General features: G+C 39.2%; 1 protein-coding gene across 1 annotated transcript in view; it reads left to right on the top strand.

The window, feature by feature from the left end:
- Window positions 1-393: 393 nt before the first annotated feature.
- TMEM30A (transmembrane protein 30A) overlaps window positions 394-22,378 on the top strand; it is a 32,850-nt gene continuing 10,865 nt past the window's right edge. Inside the window, exons 1-3 of the mRNA XM_005552524.4 lie at window positions 394-971; window positions 18,502-18,609; window positions 20,867-20,974. Coding sequence (XP_005552581.2) covers window positions 426-971; window positions 18,502-18,609; window positions 20,867-20,974 — 762 coding nt within the window. The 5' untranslated portion in view covers window positions 394-425. The remainder of the gene's footprint in view (window positions 972-18,501; window positions 18,610-20,866; window positions 20,975-22,378) is intronic.

Genomic DNA, 22,378 nt, shown 5'->3' on the forward strand with positions numbered 1-22,378 from the left:
GCAAGATAATAGGGCTAAGTCACATTATTGATTCTTGACTTTAGGACAAAAGGGGTACATGTTACGCACCTGTGTTCCAAGTTTATAATTGCACCTTGAATAGCGATTTATTTAATTAAACTCGCGGTTTTACAACCTAAGCAAATACTGCTAATTCTCCCCCGACTCAATCCCCCTTGAGGCCGCCTTTTAAATGCTCCGACTCCCTTCAGAGAAACCCTCGAGGTAAAAAGAAAAACCTGTCTGGCAATCCAGACCTGCAGTCGCCACTATAACCAGAGTAGCAGGCAGGTGTGTGCTAACTAAAGCCACGGCCAACAGAGCAAAGATACGCCTACAGCGCAGGCTCGGAATCCCCTAGCTCTAGGGCCGCGCATGCGCCAATGTAGCTTCGCGCTCGGGTGGCTGAGTCCGTCACAGGACAGATGATCAGGGTGCGTCCGCCTTTTCCTTCCCCCTTCTATCCTCCTCCCCTTTCCCCTCCCCTTGTCCCTCCTTCTTCTCCCTCCTCCCTCTCTCCCTCCCTCTGGCGTCTCCAGCCGACTTACGCTTCCTGTCCGCGGCCTTTGGCGGAAGAGTGTCCCGCCTCTTCCGCTCCACAGCGGAGGCGGCTGTGGCGGTGGCCCTGGTGGCGGCGGCGGCGGCAGCGGAGCTCGAGCGGTTCCTGTCAGGGTCAGCCGGCGGGCCCCCTGGGTGGTCCACCTGCAAGTGGCGGAGCGGTGCCCCGGGGATCGATGGCGATGAACTATAACGCGAAGGATGAAGTGGACGGTGGGCCCCCTTGTGCTCCGGGGGGCACCGCGAAGACTCGGAGACCGGATAACACGGCCTTCAAACAGCAACGGCTGCCAGCTTGGCAGCCCATCCTTACGGCTGGCACGGTGCTACCTATTTTCTTCATCATCGGCCTCATCTTCATTCCCATTGGCATTGGCATCTTTGTCACCTCCAACAACATCCGCGAGATCGAGGTGAGGGGAGGGAGCTGTGGTGGGAGTTGGCGTTGCTCGGGAGGACGGTCCTACGCGCCCGCCCCACTCCTTTCCCAGCGCCCTGAAGCCAGTTGACAGGCAGACCCCGCGCCGCCCACCACCCCCTTCCCTCTGTTTTTTCTTTCTCTTTCTGCGGGTTTCCTGAATTTGCAGCTTTGTCCTAGCTTTGTCTTGCGATTTACGAAAGAGCAAATCGACGGGATGAGCTGAGACGGAATGAATGTTTAATGCAGAAGATGGGTCAGGTGGAGAACGCTTCTTCAGTAGGCGGTTTGTGTGGTTCCATGGGGGATTAGCGGGGGTTGTTCACGGAGGTAAAAAGAGAAGTGGGGGCGGGGGCAATTGTAGCTAGGTAGATGCAACCCTGAGTGAATTGACAGGGTCAAAAGTGTCATTACCTTTGTGGGCGTTATCCGAAGACACAGAGATGAACACCTTGGCCATTGTTGGGAAAAGAACCAGAGTCGTAGAGGTATTGACGATTCTAATGTAAAGAAGCTGTCGCATGTTATCAGGTCACGTATGAGGACTTACGACAAATGTGCATAGTACTTTTCATTTTGAGCTAATTCGATATTTTCAGTTGTGGGGCAAGATACACAGGAAAGATAACCTGAAACTTCAATTCTGGTTTTGCTTTTAGGCTACGTTTATTAATGGGCCCTACATTTGCTGGTCTTTTTTTTTTTTTTTTTTTACAAAAAGAGCCAGTGACCACATTCAGGGAGTAAGTTGTCCACTGTCTACCAAACATTTTACTGATACTAACTTTGCTGAATATGTAAGACATGACAGGAAAACTTGGGGAAACATTTCTTTGTCAGAAGCACAGTATCTTTATCTGTAGGGGTGAAGATGGTTGATAGTACACTGTATTAATATATGCTGTATAGGTGTCCAGTATTAAGCATCTCTCATCTTTTCTTGCATATCTGAGAATGTTGTTGTTTTCTAAATCTATTTGAAAGGGCAGGAACTAGTAAGAAGTTCTCTTGATTCCTTCTGTTCTATTTATACACACACACACACATTTTAATAAATATACTTACCTATGTGATTTAATGGGACTTTGAGAGTAATTTTATTTTTAACTACTGAAATAGGGATGGGGTTCCACTTTAATTTGCAGTGTTCTCTCTAAAAGCAAGATTCATGTGTTTTGTAATTCTACAGTGCTTACTTCAGTGTTGACGACAGTAATGAGAATAGTATCTATAGCATAACTAGTTTTAAAATTTTTTACTAAAAATTTATTCTCAATTTAATAACTAAAGAGTTACAGTATTTTTTTCAGCATGTATTTTAGTTTGTTTTATCACCTTAATCTCCCTAATAATCCTGCAAATGTAGTACTTCTTGTTCTAACCATACTAGGATCACACATTATATTAGTATATGGGCAAAGTGGTGTCATGCAAGGAACATGGGCATTGGCTGGGGTCAGGCAGAGCTGGTTTTAAATTCTAGCTCAGCTACTAACCATCTCAGTTTCTTGGAAAATTTCCTTAATCTCTCTGAGCTTCAGTTTCCTGCAAAATAGGTAGAATAATTCATATCTTCTAAGGTGTGAGAATTAGAAGCAATGTAAATAAGATGTCTGGCAGTAGGGATCTGTCTCCTGATCCTTAATCAGGAGATGAGAAAGAGAGAGTTTGAGATTTGACAGTAAACTAGTTAAGAGTATTATAAAAAATGAGACAGAAACTCAGGTGTCTTGACTCCCAGCTTTAAGCTTTCACCCTACACTAAGATCCTTACTGCAATGTTAATAAAGTAGAAGAAAATAATTTAACATCTGAAATTTGAATGATTTTATTTAAACTTCTTAAGATAAGATGAAAATAGCAATAATTTGGAATTGTGTATAAGTTAGTATTTTCAGAGCTCAACTTCCATTAATATTTACCATAGTAGAAAAATAAATGTTTAACTTTTCTTAAAATCTTTGGGTTTTGGAGTAAAATAAGGTTCCTCACACTAAGTAGTAGACAAAATAGAAATTTTTCAAATAGCTCTCATGTGTAATTCTGATTTCAAGTTGCCTGAAGAATCTGCTGCAGCTTAGCCTGGTTAAAAGGGCACTGAAGAGTCAGGGAATTAGGGTTGAAATCCCACCTCTGTCACTCTGTACTTTGTGATCTTAGGTATAATTTTGAGTCCAGTTTCTTTACTTGAAGAACCAAAAGATTCAGATTAAACTGCCTCTAAGAGGCTGTTCAACTCTAAAATTCTATGATATCCAATTCAAATGTGATTTTTAAAAAACTGGATGTGTTTAAATTGTATTGCCTTTGGAGCAAGAGGAAATGAAAACTAAGAATAATTTAGAATTTTTTACTGACAATGAACATACAGTTGTGCAGACAGAATCCACATATGTATTTTTAAAGTTTGGATGCTGGATATATAGAGAAATGCTTCTGAATTGTGTCTGGAGTTATTAGAAAAACCTACGGAGATTCCCCAAACACACATACTTGTTTCCTTCTTGTTCTCTACTCTGTTAGCCACTAGTTGTAATTGGGTAATGAGAAGTTCTTACCAACATTCACTCTCATACTGTAAGTTACTCACACTTTATTTTTTATTTGAGAAAATCTTCATTGCTATATTAGTTCAAATTACTAGGGCAAAGGAGACTTGTCAAATCCAAATGCTTTTGTAATATAGTTTAAAGTGCCAAAATCAAAAATTCAAACTTTTTCAAGTATAAAATCACTGGATTTTTCTCATTCCTGCAGAAATATTGCACTAAAAATTACTACTTTTGAAAAGTGTCTTGGATACCCCTGGAAAAAGATATTTTCACATTTTAATGCTTACATTTGGTAGCAGATTTCCTCTACTTGTTAGATTTATGTATCTTATTTAGTTGGTTTTTAGATTTTCAATAATCTAAATAAAATGAGGCTAATAGAAAATCATAATTCATCATTCATGAGAAAATATTTTAAATATTTAATATCTTCATTTATTATTAGGAGCAAGGAATGAGGATTTCCTTTAATTTGGCAGTTGTGAGTCAGGCACATCTTTCAAAGGCATTAATTTTCTAGTCTAGGGCCCTTGTTGGTGAGACTGAGATGCAGAGGTTACTTGAAAAATAGTGAGGTTATTCTTAACTTTTGTAAAAGTATTTATCAGTGTGAAGTTACATAGTTTTAAATTTATGGTTAAAGTCAGATTAGGTTGTTATTCAGATTAAATTTAAAAACTAAACATTTACTTCGTGTTGCCAAAAGCATTCAAGGTACATTTTCATGAAACCTTAGTGAATTAACTCCCCATTCCCCACGTTTAATAAACTCAACTTTCTTCTTCACCTTATTATTTTATTTATTGCCCTCGATTATTTAATCCTGATTATTTGCTGTTGTCCTAGTTTCTGATAAAAATTCTTATGTATGTTTTTACTCCTAAATTGAATTATTAGGTTATAAGATTTTTAAGGAGATTAAATTTCTCATCTGTATTTAGTAATGTTTGTTATACTTAGCCTTTAGCTAAGAGTCAGGGAAGAATAAGTTTCTTTGTATAAATGATTGTTAAAGATTAGGCACTTTTATTTTAAAAAGTTTGAAGCTTTAATATTCAAGTTGATTTTAGTTACTTAGAAGCCAACTTTTGGAAATTAAGGTTTGTGGTGTTAGTGTTTTAACTTGTTTCTCAAGTAATGTTAGTAGTAAGAGCAAGGAATGTGAAAGTAAATATGGCCAGCTGGAATATTTTACATGGCCCAGGAGCATTTTACAGATGAACATTTGTAATCGATTTGATGATAGGAGAGCACTAACTTTGAATCTCAATTACGAGAAATGTTTCCTCCAAAATTTCCATTCTTCGCATTAGTATTAGTAGATATATGTTACCAAAAAATTGTACATATTATTGATGCATTTTGAATTTTATCAATAAAAATTGTTGCAAATTTGTTTTCTCTCTTGTTGCATAAGAACCTACATACCTAATATCCTGGTCCATGCTTCTGGGTCCGCAAAGCCTGATGTATTTACTTTCTGGCCTCTTACAGAAAAAAATTGCCTGCCCCTGACTTGGAGTTTTAATAAATCATACCACCAAAGTTAGCATTTGCTACACAAATAGCTGTGTTTAATTTACGTGTTCTAGTCCTCAAAAATTGTTCAAGGTAGGTGTAATGATCCCTGGCAATTGCTTAGGTTCTGTCTTTGTACAGATTTAGTAGATATAAAATTTACCATTAATCTTGGCTTAGGAACATCATTCTTCATTTCTTTGTCACAGATAAAAATCAGGCAGCCTAAAGAAAGTTGCTTTAGAAAGTTTTATTTTAGTTACCTTTTGTGTTCATTAAGGTCTCTCAAAAAGACTTCAGATAAATTTTTTAGTGTGGAATAATCAGTTCAAGGGGGAGTACTTAAAATACGATTTTTAACTTAATTTGACTAATACTTAAAATGATGTACCTTATTACTCAGCATTTTGTTGAATGACCTTTTCAGGTCTTATATTGATTTCTTTTTCGACAAATTTACATTCAAAATGGAAGTTTTCCAGTCCTTTTCCTAGATAGTGTGAAAAATGCACATCCTTCAAATTCTTCCTTTCCCACTGCATTAAATTCTGAGTCTGTTTCTTAGGAATAGGATGTATTTTTAGAATTACCAAGAAGAAATGCCAGTTTGATTTGGGTGAACAATTACAGTGATAGCAAAACAAAGCTGAGAAATGTGATACCTCCTATCCGCTCATCTACATCTGTTCTATTTTGCCTCTGGTTCTTTGTCTTGGATTTTAGCTAATGGGCAAGTCTCCAGATTATCATTGTATTTTGCACTGTGCCTTGTATGCTCTTGACATTAGTAAGCATTAATTTTTCAAAATGAGGGAACTGTAGCTCCTCTTCCACTTGGTAGCCTCTTTTGTTTCTAAAGATAGGAACTATGTGCTTTAGTGTGAACTTTATTTTTTAATAAAGTTGTTACAACTCATGGTAACAACTTTTTTCAAAAAATAAAGGATTGTTAGGCCCAGAAGATTTTGTTAGGGTTTGGACATTATGTCTGGCTACCCTTGAATTTTAGCTGATAAAGGGTGTTGTGGTTTTATTTGATGGTGAAAACTCATAAGCTGAGTGAAATTTACAAAGGATTTTAATCAACACTGGACATTTTCTTCATACATTTTCTTCAAAGTGCATGTCTGGGAATAGTAGGAGATAGGGAGAGTTTGGGAACAGGACTTCCCTCCCCCACTGCCATCTTTTTGGAGGAGAGGGCCTTCTTAAGGAGCTTGGCATCTTTTGGGGAAGACGAGACACAATAACAAGAAAACTACGCGTTGCTAGGTGAATGGCACAGTCAGAATATCCTTTGGTAGTTCAGAGGAGGGTGCAATCACATCTATTTCTAATGACCATGGAGAGCTGTGTGGGAAGTGGGCTTTGAGCTGGTACTTGATAAATACCACTTCTTTAGGTGAGGTTCAGATGCATTCCAAGAAAGGTGATTAATATGAACAATGATCTAGTGGCAGGAAATCAAAAAGTGTATAGATAAAATAGGAGTAAGGGCAAATTAGCTGGTGCTAGATTGTGGATAGTCTTGAGTATTTGATAACGAATATATTAAACTGGGGAAGTGACATGATTGCTACACTATCAGGAGTGGGTTCAGCAATGAGTAATTTACAATTTTCATTCTCATGTAAAATGCCTTAGGAACATAGTATGAGGCAGCCGTGTAGGTTCTGTTTTACTGAGTCTTCGCTTGATGGAATCATTTACTACCCAGCCATTCTTAGGAATTGGCTCTCATGTTCACAGTTTGGCATGGAGGCTAGGGTTCTAATTGCCTTTTCACGGAAGCAGTATGGAAGAAGGGGTGAACAAAGGGATAAAGGCCTTTTAAAGAAGGTTCTTGAAAACTGCCATGTACCACCTCCACTTAGTAATAAGGCCACACAAGCTACAAGGGAGGCTGGAAAATGTTTTCATTCAGATAACAAGGTTCTCAGTAAGTGAGAGTTTTGTAGTGTGGAAGAAGGATAGCATAGAAATTGGGGTGAGGGGTTGCTGTTAGCAGTCTCTGCAACACGGGGTTAGAGGAAGATTTATCTGGTGGTGAAATGGTATGTCATCAGGATGAGAGCTCAAGCTCATATAGATGTGAAAGTAGTTTAGACACTGGAATTAATGTTTGTGTTTTTATATTGATTATAATATTGAATCAAACTTGATTTCATAGTAAAAGGCATTAATGTGTTTTTTTATGTGAAAAGTGAGTTAGGCATGTGGCTTTGCTGATACTTAAAAAAAAAGTTACAGGAATATTGAATATCATCTTCCTTTTGTTTTCTTCAACCTCTTTTTTCCATCTCTGTTCAGCATACAAATGTGTTTTGGTTTCTCCTTAAAAAACAAAAATATCCTATCTTATTTTTTTAATTTTTTATTTTTATTTTCTTTTTCTTTTTTAGAGACGAGGTCTTACTGTGTTGCCCAGGCTTCATTGCAGTGGTACAGTCATAGCACACTGCAACCTCGAACTGCTAGGCTCAAGCAGCCCTTCCACCTCAGCCTCTTGAGTAACTAGGACTATAGGCTCATGCCACCAGGACTGGCCAATTATTAAACTTTTGGTAGAGATGGGGGTCTCGCTTGGTTGCCCAGGCTGGTCTTGACCTCCTGGCCTCAAGCAGTCCTCTTGCCATGTCCTCCCAGAGTTTTGGGATTACAGGCATTGTTAGCCATTGCACCCGGCTTTCTTTTAAAAAAAATAGGAGATGGGGTCTTGCTTTCGCCCAGGCTGGAGTGCAGTGGCATATTCATAGCTCACTGTAGCCTCAGACTCCTGTACTCAAGTGATCTTCTTGCCTTGGCCTCCTGGGTAGCTGGGATTACAGGCTCAAGCCACTGTTTCTGGCTTATCTTAATTGTATTTCATAATAAACTATTATTAATGACTAACATTTTTTTGAGAGTTGCTAAGAGTTTTTTTTTTTTTTTTGAGACGGAGTCTCACGCTGTTGCCCAGGCTGGAGTGCAGTGGCGCGATCTCGGCTCACTGCAAGCTCCGCCTCCCAGGTTCACGCCATTCTCCTGCCTCAGCCTCCTGAGTAGCTGGGACTACAGGCGCCCGCCACCGCGCCCGGCTAATTTTTTGTATTTTTAGAGACGGGGTTTCACTGTGGTCTCGATCTCCTGACCTTGTGATCCGCCCGCCTCGGCCTCCCAAAGTGCTGGGATTACAGGCTTGAGCCACCGCGCCTGGCAAGAGTTTTTACATACATCATATTGGTTGATATAGTGACACTTAGCAAGGGTAACATTATTCTCTCTGTGTTTTTTTTTTTTTTTTTTTTTTTTTTGGATAAGGACATTGAATCTGAGATTAAGTCTTCTGTTTAGTCACACAGGTGGGATTCATACTTTAGCCATCTGACCTCTTGTTAATTTCCTGTATTCTCTTTCCACACAATCTGTTTAAAAAGAAGGGTCTGTGCTTATTGATAATGTCCATTCCCATCTCCCTTCAACTCCTTAATTTGCTGCATTTGAAGTATGTTAAATGGTAAAAAGTCCTATGAAGAAAAATGAAGGAAGGGTTGATGGTTTATAATTTTAAATAGTGAAGCCAGGGGAGGCTTCAGTAAAATGACATTTGAATAAAGAACCAAAAGAGGGAAGAGAGTGAACCATATTGATATGTGAGGGAAGAATGTTCCAAGCAGAAGAAATAGTAAGAGCATAGGTCCTGAGGAATGTGCTTAGTTAGGTGTTTGAGGAACGACAAAGAGGCCAGTATGGCTGAAGTAGAGTGGGGAGAATAGTAGAAGATGAGGGTATTGGGAAGTATTGGGGGGAATGTCACATGAACCACTATAAGAACTTTTTCTTCTCTGCTCAGTTTAGTGGGAAGACATTGAAAAGTTTTGCACAGGTAGGTGATATTATTTCACTTATGGTTAAAAAGAGTCACTCTGGCCTTGATGTGGAGAATACTGCCTGGCGAATAAGAGTAAAGTAGGGTATTTCTGATAGGAAAAAACCAAAGCATATTTCCTAGTCTCACACACCATTCAACACATCTGATACCGTGTGTGTGGAGATTTTTCCCTACACACCATCCAGTTCTGACACCAGATTCTCCACCACATACTGTCATGCGCGTCCATGTGAAGAGACCACCAAACAGGCTTTGTGTGAGCAGTAAAGCTTTTTAATCACCTGGGTGCAGGCGGGCTGAGTCCGAAAGAGTCAGCGAAGGGAGATAAGGGTGGGGCCGTTTTATAGGATTTGGGTAGGTAAAGGAAAATTCCAGTCAAAGGGGTTGTTCTCTGGCAGGCAGGAGTGGGAGTCACAAGGTGCTCAGTGGGGGAGCATTTTGAGCCAGGATGAGCCAGGAAAAGGACTTTCACAAGGTAATGTCATCACTTAAGGCAAGGACTGGCCATTTTCACTTCTTTTGTGGTGGAATGTCATCAGTTAAGGCGGGGCAGGGCATTTTCACTTTTTCGTGATTCTTCAGTTACTTCAGACCATCTGGGCATATACATGCAAGTCATAGGAGATGCGATGGCTTGGCTTGGGCTCAGAGGCCTGACACACACCAACTGGGTGTCCTATAATTTCATTAAATTCTGGCACTATCTACTAGGAGATAGTATCAGATCCCACAGGGTAAGGGCTCAGTCCCACAAGACTGCCCTTCACTTCAGATGCCAGTTGCAAGTCCCAGGCTGCAACCTGTACTTCTGGACAAATTGCTATAAACTGGTGTTCCCATGACCCCCTCCTTGAGTTTGCTTTATTTGCTAGAGTGGCTCATAGAACTCAGGTAAACACTTTACTTACGTTTACCCATTTATTATAAAGGATATTACACAAGATACAGAGTAAAAACCAGGTGGAAGAGATGTAAAGGGAGATGTTTGGAGAAGGGGGTCAGAGCTTCCGTGTGCTCACTTGTGTGCCACACTTCAGGCACCTGCATGTGTTCAACTATCTGGAAGCTCTCTGAACCCTGTCTTTTTGAGTTTTCATGAAGGCTTTATTATGTATGCATGATTGATTCAATCATTGACCTTTGGTGATCAACTCAAGTCTTCAGTCACTCTGCCCCCAGGGACTCAACCTTCAGTCCCTTTCTCCTTCCCACAAGTTCTATTCATGCCTTGGTCTTTCTAGTGACCAGCTTCCATCCTGAAGCTGTTTACGGGGCCCCAACCACCAGCTGTCTCATTAGCATATGAAAGACACTGTTATCACTCAGAGACTGTAAGAGTTTTTTTTAGGAGCTCTGTACCAGGAAACTGGGAGCAAAGATTAAATATGTATTTCTTACTGTAAATCACAATATCACACAGGAAAACCAGTGAAGAGGCTGTTGGAAGTAATTCAAGCAGGAGATGATGGTGGTCACAGTAGAACGGTTGCAGTGACAAGCAGTTAGATTTAGAATATATTTATAAAAGTAGAGCTAGTAAAATTTTCTTATGCAATTGATATATGGGGTGTAAGAGAAAGTAAAGAATCAAAGATGACCAAGATATTTTGGTTTGTAACTGAAGGGATCGAGTTGTCACTAGACTGCAGGAAAATGAGGTTTTAAGTAAGAGGATGTGGTGGGGGAAGTAGAATAAACAGTTCAATATTTGACTTGTTAGGATGAGATGCCATTAGACATCCAAGTTGGGAATAATGAGTAGGCAAACAAATACATGAATTTAGAGTTCAAGGGGAATGTTGAGACTACAGTTACACATTTTGAGGGCTAATCAGCATAGATGATGTATAAAGGCCTAGTTAGCATAGATGATGTATAAAGGCCTAAGATAGGATGAAATCGTAAGAGTGATTTATAGGTCAAAGAAAAATGAGAAGATCCCTGAGTCACTCCAGTGTTTAGAGGTTGGGGAGATAAGGAGGAACTAGCAAAGGAGACTGAAAAGGAGCAGCCAGTGAGGTAGGACAAAAACATGGACACTGGTATCCTGGAATCAAAGGAAGAGCATGTGAACAACATGCCAAATGTTGTTGCTCATGGTTCACAGAAGAGCAGGACTGAGAACTGACTTTTGATTTAGTGACGTGAAAAGGAGTGGTGAACCTTACAGAGAGTGGCATCACCATCCACAGGGTTTTTCATGCCAGAAACCCTGGAAATCAACCTAAGTGTATTTGCCCTCATCCCATCTCTAGGCACTAAGTTCTGTAGATTCTGCCTTCTCTTTCTTTTGTGAAATCTGTCTTTTCTGTTCCTGCTGCCACTTTATTAGTTTAAGTTCTCAACATTTCTCACCTGGATTATTGCAGTGGCATTCTGTCTGGCGTTCTCTTTAATCTCTCAGCACATTGCTGCCACAGTGATTCTTTTTAAGAGACTAGTCTTAATGTTTCCTTTTTTTTATTTAAAATTTCTCCTATGGCTGTTTCTGTCTAGCATTCAGGATACTGTTCAAACCCCTTTACATAGAGTGTAATTTTCTTCACGATAGACTACTTTCTTTTTTTCTAGTCTCATCTCCTACCACTCCCCTACTTTATGCTCTAGTCATGGCAAACTACTATAGTTTCTGGAATGTGGCATGCTAATAGTTTATCAGAAATGACCTTCCTTTTCTTATTCTATCACATTTTTAAATGTAGTTCCTATTAACATGGAAAGTCTTCCTTGATTCTCCTTTCTCCACCTGGTATATATGCTTCTCTCAGTTTCCAGAAGTACTAGCTTACAGCCTGCCTTAAAATTGTTATCCTGTAATTATTCATAAATGTGACTTTCTGTCCCATTTGTAAATTCTTTTGTAGCATGAACAATGTATTTTTCCATTTTGTATTCTCATCCTGTAGACAGTGCCTAGCACCTAATAGGGACTCAGCTTTGAATGAGTGATGGAAACTCAGTACCATCAAAACATCTTAACAGTTTGTTGAGAGTTTTTTGGTCATCTGAATGGTATTACGGGTCTGAAGGAGTTCTCGAAATTACCCAAGGAAAATATTATATACTATAAGTCAAACTTCTGTAACTGTGATATCCATCCATATCTAAAAGCAAAACAAATTTGCCTATTGAAGAGTAATCCAGGGAATGCTGAAAATTTAACAAACGGGTTAATTGGCAAATGTTGCAGCAAAGAGAGACAAATATCGAAACTATATCATGTTCCAAGCACCCAGTCAGGGATGTAGTCTTTCTTTGTACCGTCTCCCTGTAGAAAACATCTGCTCAGCAGCTCTCATGGAGAAATTTGCTGACTACTAGACTAGGTTGTATTTCCATACCACCTGTACTTTTTTTTTTTTTTTTTTAAATCAAAATATCTATTCTACTTTAATATTGTTTTCTGTGTTAGATACTGAACTCCAGGAGGTCAGGTGCTAGGCTGAATCATTGCTGGGACCATAGAGGTACTCATAAATGTTAGGTGAGTGAATGATTACATCATGATGGGCAGTCAGAAAGAAATTAAGGTCCCACTTCCTATCTGTTTATATGCAAATATTTGATTATGTTATTCTCCTCAAAACTCTTCAGTTCCTTATTTCCTGCTGGACATTTTAACACGCAGGGTTACTTAGCTTTCTGAGGCTTTATTGTCAGTAGCAGTAACCAGCTCTGGCTAGCTTAGACAGGAAAACAAGTATTAAAGGAGGATTGGGTAACTCACACACAAAATGCATGGGACATATAGAGAATCAGGTTTGGAGACAAGTGGGAAGTAAGGGAGTTTTGAAAGTATAAGCAGTCTAGGCCGGGCGCGGTGGCTCAAACCTGTAATCCCAGCACTTTGGGAGGCCGAGACGGGTGGATCACGAGGTCAGGAGATCGAGACCATCCTGGCTAACACGGTGAAACCCCATCTCTACTAAAAAATACAAAAAACTAGCCGGGCGTGGTGGCGGGCGCCTGTAGTCCCAGCTACTTGTGAGGCTGAGGCAGGAGAATGGCGTGAACCCGGGAGGCGGAGCTTGCAGTGAGCTGAGATCCGGCCACTGCACTCCAGCCTGGGCGACAGAGCAAGACTCCGTCTCAAAAAAAAAAAAAAAAAAAGAAAGTATAAACAGTCTGATCCAGATGCCACAGCTGCTGTTGAATTTTTCTTGCTGGACTACTGCTGTGACTGCTCATTTAATCACACCCACTCTTTGTTTCCCAGGATTCACTGCTTTATGTGGGAGTATCTGATTGCTGAGTGTAGCTCTTGTACCTTTACCCTGGCTACCATGGGTTTATGGAGAGGAAGAACCCATCTCTGCCTTTGATTTCTGAAGTGGGAGGTGGAACCCTGCATCCTTCCAAAACTCACAGTGGACAATTCCACAAAACTTGGAAACAATTCCAATGATTGCCAGGGTAATTGTATTTTTAAAATGAGGTGATTTGTGTTAGAAATAGATAATCGGTGCCATGAAGAGAAGTCAGCATAGCGACAGAGGACCTCTCAGCAATTCAGTCTTTACTTTCTGCAGAAAGGGTGCTACTGACAGATGGAACAGTGACGAGAGCACACTTGAACAAGGGAAAAGCAACATATTTATCCCTTACGCATTTGGGTTGTCCTCACTGCTGTGTCCTGCATCCATTGACTGGAGCTGGACCTCACAGTCTTAAACTGATACCCGATTTGCTAACAACCTAAAACTTTCCTAAGTAGGTAAGTGCAAGGGAGAACAAAGAAGGAGAGGAAGTTGCTTATGAAAGGTTTAAGGAAGCAATAACAAATCCAAATAAGGAAGGGGCATAAGCTATGAGCTAGGACTTGCCTGGGCCTGTCCAATCATGCCTGAGTAAGCCAAAGCAACTAACTGGGCTGAAGTGTAAGAACTAATAGTTGATAGGAGGCTTTAGAGTAAGAAGCTATTATTTTTAGTGTCTATTATTTTGTTTTTAAACCAAGACAAGCTTTGAAGAGGAACTTTTCTACTTTCTGCATGTGTATTAAGTACTTAAAATGCCTGGCACTTAGTATACATTCAATAAGCAGTAGTCAGTGAAATACAGTATATAGTTTTGGGTCCAGTTTACATTCTTAGCCGCCTCATTTCCTTCCAACATGAAAACGCTATAAATCCAAAATGTGTATGCTATTGTCCTTAAATATACCTTGTGCTTTCCACCTCTGTCTTCTCCATATGCCACCTCTTTCTCTCTTTTCCGTCTTTCTTTTATGGCTCTGTTCAAATCTTTGCTGATTCTCAGTAAGAAAGAAGTACTGGTCCATCTATTTATTATTTCTCTATGCCATCCACTTTGGCACTTAGCATTTTATGATAGTTTTCTTGGTATTTATATGTTATCTTTGATAAAGTAGTCTGCTAGGGGGCAAAGGGGACTGATTATTTCTGGGGGAAAAACAGTTTAGTAGAAGGAACGTGAAGCTTGGAGTCAGAAATCCTTGGTTCCAGCTTAGCAGTAGCTATTACTATGTATGTGACCTTGGACAAGTTTCTGAATGTGTTCTTTTTATATAAAATGGAGATAATGCTATAGGATTTTGGTGAGGGTCAGATGAAATATGTATGAGAAGGAAAAGGCTGTGTAAACTGTACACCGTATGATTGCTTTTGTATGTATCTTGTACCTAATGTCATGCCTTACATATAAGCTTAATATATTAATGATAATGATTTTTTTAAATAGTCGTATCAGATTTTCATGGCATCAAAAGACGTGTAATTTTTTTTTTGAGACGAAGTCTTGCTCTATCGCCCAGACTGGAGTGCAGTGGTGTGATCTTGGCTCACTGCAAACTCCGCCTCCTGGGTTCACACCATTCTCCTGCCTCAGCCTCCCGAGTAGGTGGGACTGCAGGCACCCGCCACCATGCTCGGCTAATTTTTTTTTTGTATTTTTAGTAAAGACGGTTTTACCATGTTCGCCAGGATGGTCTCAATCTCCTGACCTCATGATCCGCCTGCCTCGGCCTCTCAAAGTGCTGGGATTACAGGCATGAGTCACCGCGCCCGGCAAGACATGTACTTGTAGATACATTTACAAAATTGTAATCAGATTGTGATGAAAATGTTATAGCTATCTTATATTTTGTTCATGTATAATTTAATATTCAGTAATTACTCTTGGTTCCAATAAAATGTTATATTGTTATATTTTATACTGTAGCATAATTTATTAGATTTCAAATTCCATCAGATTATTTTTGTTCAGTTAAATAAAGAATATGATTTCTCTTGCAGATTTTGCCCCTAGAAACTAATTCTAGAGAGAGTGATTTGAGACGGTTCTGTTCAAAAGCATACAATACGGGAATAAGTCCAGCTGGCAACTTTTTTTTTTAATGCTTAGATTAATCTTAAGAGGGAGAAAATGTACAGAGATTTTAAAATATAGTTTGTTTTTCTGAATGGTCTTTTCTTTCCTCTCTCCAACATCATAAAACTTGGTATTTAAATGGAATATTGTGCATGAAAAGGCCCCAGGTGCAAAGTTGTGGCCCAACAGGTCTAGTGAAAGATTACATAGGCTTTGCTTCTCTTCATTTAGGAGACCTGTGTTTTTAGTTTGTTTTAGTTATATGACTAGCTCTTAGAGTTTTCAGTGAAAGAAAATTTTCTCTAAACAATTTCATCAGTAAACAAATAAGCTTTGATGGAAACCGTTTCTATAGGAGGTTATACTGGAATTTGACAAAACCAAGTTTTGTTAAGCAAATGTATGATTTTTTTAAATGCAGCTAAATGTTACACCTTACCAAGGAGGACTAGTGTCTTAATCAGCTGGGTGATACCTTCCAATGGGTGGGTTAAACAACCAACGTTTATATCTTGTAGGTCTGGAGGCTAGGAAGTCCAAGGTCAAGGTACTGGTAGATTCAGCTCCTAGTGAGGTCTCTTTACAGGGTTGTAGATGGCTGCCTTCTTTCTTTGTCCTCAGATAATAGAGATTGAGAGAGCTGTGGACTTTTTTCCCCGTCTTATAAGGACACTAATCCCATCATAGGAGCTCCACCCTCATGACCTCACCTAAATCTGATTACCTCCCAAAGGTCCCTTCTCCAAATACCATCATACTGGGGGTTAGAGCTTCAACATAGGACATTTAGGGGGACACAAACATTAAGTTCATAACATTCAGGTGGCAAGTGAGCATATAAAAATGCTCAACATCATATGTCAATAGGGAATTACAAATTGCAACAACAATGACATATTACCACATACCCAGTAGGATGGTGAAAATCCAAAACCGACACCACCAAATGCTAAGGGAGAATGTGGAGCAACAGGTATTACGACGGAATGCAAAATGGTACAGCTCCTTTGGAAGTCAGTTTGGCAGTTTCTTATAAAAGTAAACATACTTGGCTGGGCGCAGTGGCTCATGCCTGTAATCCCAGCACTTTGGGAGGCCAAGGCAGGCGGATCATGAGGTCAAGAGATAGACACCATCCTAGCCAGCATGGTGAAACCCCGCCTCTATTAAAAAATACAAAAATTAGCTGGGCATGGTGGTGCACTCCTGTAGTTTGGCTACTCGGGAGGCTGAGGCAGGAGAATCGCTTGAACCCAGGAGGCAGAGGTTGCAGTGATCCGAGATTGCGCCACTGCACTCTGCCTGGTGACAGAGCGAGACTCTGTCTCAAAAAAAAAAAAAAAAAAAAAAGTAAGCATACTCTTACTGTATGACCCAGCAATTGCATACCTTGTATTTACCCAAGTGGGTTGAAAACTTAGGCCCACACAAAAACTTGCACATGGATGTTTAACAGCTTTATTCGTAATTTCAATAACTTGGAAGCAACCAAGATGTCCTTCAGTAGGTGAACAAATCAATAAACTGTGGCACATCCAGACAGTGGATATTATTTATTGCTAAAAATAAATGAACTATGAACCCATGAAAAGACATATAAAATCTTAAATGAGTATAAGTGAAAGAAACCAATCTGAAATGGGTACATAAGGTATGATTTCATATTCTGGAAAATACAAAGCTATGGAAACAGTAAAAAGATGAGTCCTTTCCAGGGGTTAGCAGAGAGAGGGATCAATCAAGTACAGAGGTTTTTTAGGGCAGAGAGACTATTCCATATGATAACATAATGGTGGATACACATTATACGTTTGTCAAAACCCATAGAATATACACCAAGTGTGAACCCTAATGTGAACTGTGGGCTTTGGGTGATGGTAATGTGTCAATGTAGGTTCGTCGATTGTAGCGAATGTACCACTGCGATGTGAGATGTTGATAGTGGGGGAAGTTGTGTGTGTGTCAGAGGCAGAGGGTATATGGGAACTCTGTACTTTGTTCAGTTTTGCTGTGAACCTTAAACTATAAAAAGTAGTCTATTTTTATGGCAGGAAAAAAAAAGCTTTCAATTTAGCTATCAGGCCAGATCTTCTGACATCAACCAGTATACTGCAGTTCAATTCTGGAACTAACCACCCTGAATTAGTGTCAGACTCCACAAGTTTCAAGAGCATGGTCCCCAACAAGACTGCCCCCGCTTCAGACACCAGCTGCAAGTCAAGTTCTCCGGCCACTCATACTTGTCAACTGGCTACAAATCCAGGGGGTTCCCAAGACCCTTCTCACTACCTCGCCATAAGATTTCCCTGAATTCAGAAGCCATTTGCAAGTTCAGGGATCTCCAGGTCACCCATATTTCTGACCAACTGTCTATATATTCAGAGGGGATCCTAGAAGACACATATAGCAAGATCTCGAAGAGTCCTGAATGCAGAGCTTTTATGCCCTCTCCCTGTATACTTAGAACGTAGTTCCCTCCCAGCACATTAGTGGATTCACCAACCAGAAAACTGTTCTTCACTTCAGTGTCTAGAGTTTCTATTGGGACTTCATGATGAAGACTTGATTGATTGAACACTGATTGAACTAAATTTTTAGCTCCACTTTCCTCCTAAGAGGTTGGACTGGGCCAAAGGCCCCTCATCACACAATTAGTCTTTCTGGTGACTAGCTGCTATCCTGAGCCATCTTGTTAACATAAACCCTGGTGTGAATCAAGGGGCTTATGAATAACAAAGATACTTTTATCACCTGGGAAATTCCAAGCATAAAGCTGCTTGCCGGGAACCCAAAACAAAGACAAATTCAGCACCAGGTGTTGAAAAAACAGTAGCTCTTGATAACCTAATTTTTTTCAAAAGTATATCATGGAAAGCTGGACTGAAAAGTATTTAAGATTGTAAAATTTAAGAGGATCTCTGTTAATCTAGTATTTTAATAGTTAGATGTTTTAGCTATGTAAGTCTTTATCATGCAGTTTTGAATTTTGTGTATATGATTTTATGCATAAATATATTTCTTTGATGAAAAGAAGAGAGGACTTTACTTGGAAAGATCAGCCAGTAGAACAACAGAGGACCCTTTCCAGTTTTTACCACTTCACACTGTCAAACAGATGACCTTAAAAACAGTTTTTGTCTGGGCTCTAGTTCATTTCATTGGACTTAATTTTCCTTTTAATAGCAAGTTATTTCAGAGTGTTTTAGGTATCCACTTTCTCTAAGGAAGTGCTTAGTTATATTTTTCTCTTGCAGATTGATTATACCGGAACAGAGCCTTCCAGTCCCTGCAATAAATGTTTATCTCCGGATGTGACACCTTGCATTTGTACCGTTAACTTCACACTAGAAAAGTCGTTTGAGGTCTGTGTTTCCAAGTAATGTGCTAGAAAAGCCATGCTTTAAAAAATACTGATATTGTACTAAATGTCTTTTACTAGGTATTTTCCTTTTATAGAGGAGTCACTTTAATTTACTGGAATTTATAGGCTTTTGAGGAAGATCGTTTTATGTGTTTGGCTGTTGGATTTTGCTGTCTGGTAATTAAATACATTTATTTGAATGGTTTATTTTAGTTCTTTGTAGACAAAATTTAAGACATTGTATTTTATCCTTTCACTAGATAATTTTATGACTGTACAAATCAATTTTTTATAAAGGTATATATACTTGTATTTTTAAAATTATTGCTCAAATTATTTTGCATACTTACAATACTAAAGCAAGCTTTACTTTAGAAAATAATAATTCTCCCATCACTTAATTGAATTATTTTTAAGACATATGAAGCATTGTAAAAAATGCAAACACTTATTAAAACCTTACTGATCATTTATGTTTTTTATAAGTAGTTAGAAATCCATCTGTTTGCATTTACACTGCCATTCTGAGCACATGCTAACGGACGTAAAGATTCAGATAGGCATGTAAAGACCACTTTGTATTCTCCTGTGCCTGAAAGTTGAGCTTAAAATAATTATTCTTAAGGGAGCAAAACTGCATTAATACATGCCAACTTTTTAGATTTTCTGCACTTAAGATTTTCTAAAGGTAGTGATGACTTTAATAGTCCCTAATAGTTGGTTGCCATCTAGTGGTTATAGATGCTCTTGCACTGAGATAAAGGACAGGATAGTGCTGTCTTTGAATAAAACATGAAAACAAATTTTGTAGAAGACAAATGTAATTATTTAACTTTGTTTCAGCAGAAACAAAATATACATTTAAAGCATCTTTATAAGTCCATGATTTTTCAATGTGATGGGCAGGCAATAAAGATGCAATAAGTTCTGCTTTTGTCAGAACAGGCACAATTGAAGAAATGAGAGACTAGTAGTGATACAGAAGCGCCATTATTTTTCTCTCCCATTCCAAAAATACTTCCGAACTTGTTGTTTGCAAAGGCAGTCAACCTCAGATTCATTCTCTTGTGGATTCTGTGTTTCTTTACAAGCTCAAACTTTGAATTGGAGTAAACTCTTTTCAGGGAACTTCAAGTAGGTTATTTTGTCTCAGTGTTTATTCAAAGAATCTCTCAGTTTGCAAATTGAATTTACTTTACCGAATCTTGAGGTAATACTTCCTTTTAAAAAAGAATATTCATTGTCTCAATTTCTGTGATGCAATTTTGATATTCCCCCTCTTCCACAAGAAAGTTTCCATGTAAACATTTTCTTTATATAGAATGGGAAAATTTGCATGGTTTGACATTCGAAAGTCAAGCATTAAATAATTGATAGTGTATATGAAAATAGCAAATCAAATGATGTATGCTTATAATATTACTGAATTACTTTTAATTAAGGATAAGAATATAGAAAATAGAAGTAGCATCCAGAAATGAGAAAATAGCTTAATGTTTGCTACTTATAAAAATAATCATTTAAATGGCTTCTTAGCATCTTCTAAATAATTGTAATGTTTATAGGTTATCCTTCTTTCCCAGGTTATTTCAAAGTTTGCTCTATTAAATATATTAAAGTACTTTTCTTGATTATTATAAAGTGCTTATTATCATAGAGACTCTACTAATTAGTAGTTTATTAACTCATATAGTATCCTCTTGAGGAATTTATTACATCCCAATTGAAGTTCAGAATTCACTTGGACAAGAAAAAAATGAATGTTTCAGCTGGACCTGGTGCTACAAACCTGTAGGTGGGAGAATAGCTTGGGCCCAGGAATTAAGGGCCAGCCTGGGCAACATAGCAAGTCTGTAGTCTCTGGGATTAAAAAAAAGAAACAAGCTTGACCATTATCCCTGTGAAACGTTGATGCTAACTGGGTGAAGACCAGTTTGAATTAGAGAAAATTTTAAATTGAAAGTAGCTCAGAGTAGGCTAATAGATTCCTTGAAGATTCTTTTTTAATGTAAATAGTACTTCTTTGATGTCTTTAAGGATAGTTTTAAAGTTTACTTGTGGAATTTTGTAACGTACTTTCTTTAACCTTATTTACAGTTGTGCCATTTTAGATTGCTAAGTACTGGTGGAATTTACCCCACTACCTATTACAAATTGTAACCTAGTAAAGTCCAAATTACGTAGCTTTTATGTACACATGAAATAAGTTTATACAGAATAGTTTTTGTACGAAAATTTTTCCCTCTCTGTTTCTCTAGGGCAATGTGTTTATGTATTATGGACTGTCTAATTTCTATCAAAACCATCGTCGTTACGTGAAATCTCGAGATGATAGTCAACTAAATGGAGATTCTAGTGCTTTGCTTGTAAGTAAAATGATAAATATGAAAATATGATATCTGTAAAATAAGAATATGTGGTAACTGTTCAGTTAGAATTGTTAGGATGAAATTAAAGTGTTGTCATTTATAGTTTGTATAGTGAGGATTTTTTTTTCCCCCTGAGATGGAGTTTCACTTTGTCGCCCAGGCTGGAGTACAGTGGCACAGTATCGGCTAACTGCAACCTCTACCTCCCAGGTTCAAGCAATTCTGCCTTAGCCTCCCGAGTAGCTGGAATTACAGGCGCATATCACCACGCCCAGCTAATTTTTGTATTTTTAGTAGAGAGAGGGTTTTAACATGTTGGCCAGGCTGGTCTTGAACTCCTGACCTCATGATCCGCCCACCTCAGCCTCCCACAGTGCTGGGATTACAGGCATGAGCCACTGTGCCTGGCCTGTATCATAAAGATTTTTAGTTAAAATATTTTTTCCTGAAATTTGCACAAATGCATTGACGCCCAGACTGGTTTGGAAATCTGTGTGGACTAGGGGATCTTAGTTTGTTTACTGTGGTTCAGTTTTTTAGTTTTCCATAGTAGTGGCTAGTGCCTAAGTATTTTTTCTTTTTTTTTTTTTTTGAAACAGAGTCTCACTCTGTCACCCAGACTGGAGTGCAGTGGCCTGACCTCGGCTCACTGCAACCTCCACCTCCTGAGTTCAAGTGATTCTCCTGCCTCAGCCTCCCGAGTATCTGGGATTACAGGTGTGCACCACCAAGCCCGGCTAATTTTTGTATTTTTAGTAGGGACGGGGTTTCACCATGCTGACCAGGCTGGTCTCAAACTCTGGACCTCAGGTGATCCGCCCACCTCGGCCTTCCAAAGTGCTGGGATTACATGGGTGAGCCATCGCCCGGCCCTAAGTATTTTATGTTAGTGTTGCCAATGCAACAAACATTCAGAGGCCCTGAGCAATTTAGGATTTCTTAGAATTGACGAATCTCTTAGAATACAATTTAGGACTATGTTGTGAGCAGCAGGGGCCTCCTAAACATAAACTGTAACTGCTCAAGGTTGCCCTGATTGGTTTTATTGCTGATCATCAGTTCCTGATGTGTGGGATTTTAAGCAATACAAGTCTACTTAAAGATTCCTTGGTATACACAGGGTTCTGGTTAGGCCTATGATAGTCTGAATCTATGTGGGGTTTATTCCATAGGATCCAATCTTTAGCACTCAAATCCAGAGAAGATGATGTACTGTGAGATACACCAAGTTTCTAGACCTTTCTGAATGTGTTTTTTTTTTTTTTTTTTTGAGACGGAGTCTCGCTCTGTCGCCCAGGCTGGAGTGCACTGGCCGGATCTCAGCTCACTGCAAGCTCCGCCTCCCGGGTTTACGCCATTCTCCTGCCTAAGCCTGCCGAGTAGCTGGGACTACAGGCGCCC

The sequence above is a fragment of the Macaca fascicularis genome, chromosome 4 (genome assembly GCF_037993035.2).
Source record: "Macaca fascicularis isolate 582-1 chromosome 4, T2T-MFA8v1.1".
NCBI classification, from domain to species: domain Eukaryota; kingdom Metazoa; phylum Chordata; class Mammalia; order Primates; family Cercopithecidae; genus Macaca; species Macaca fascicularis.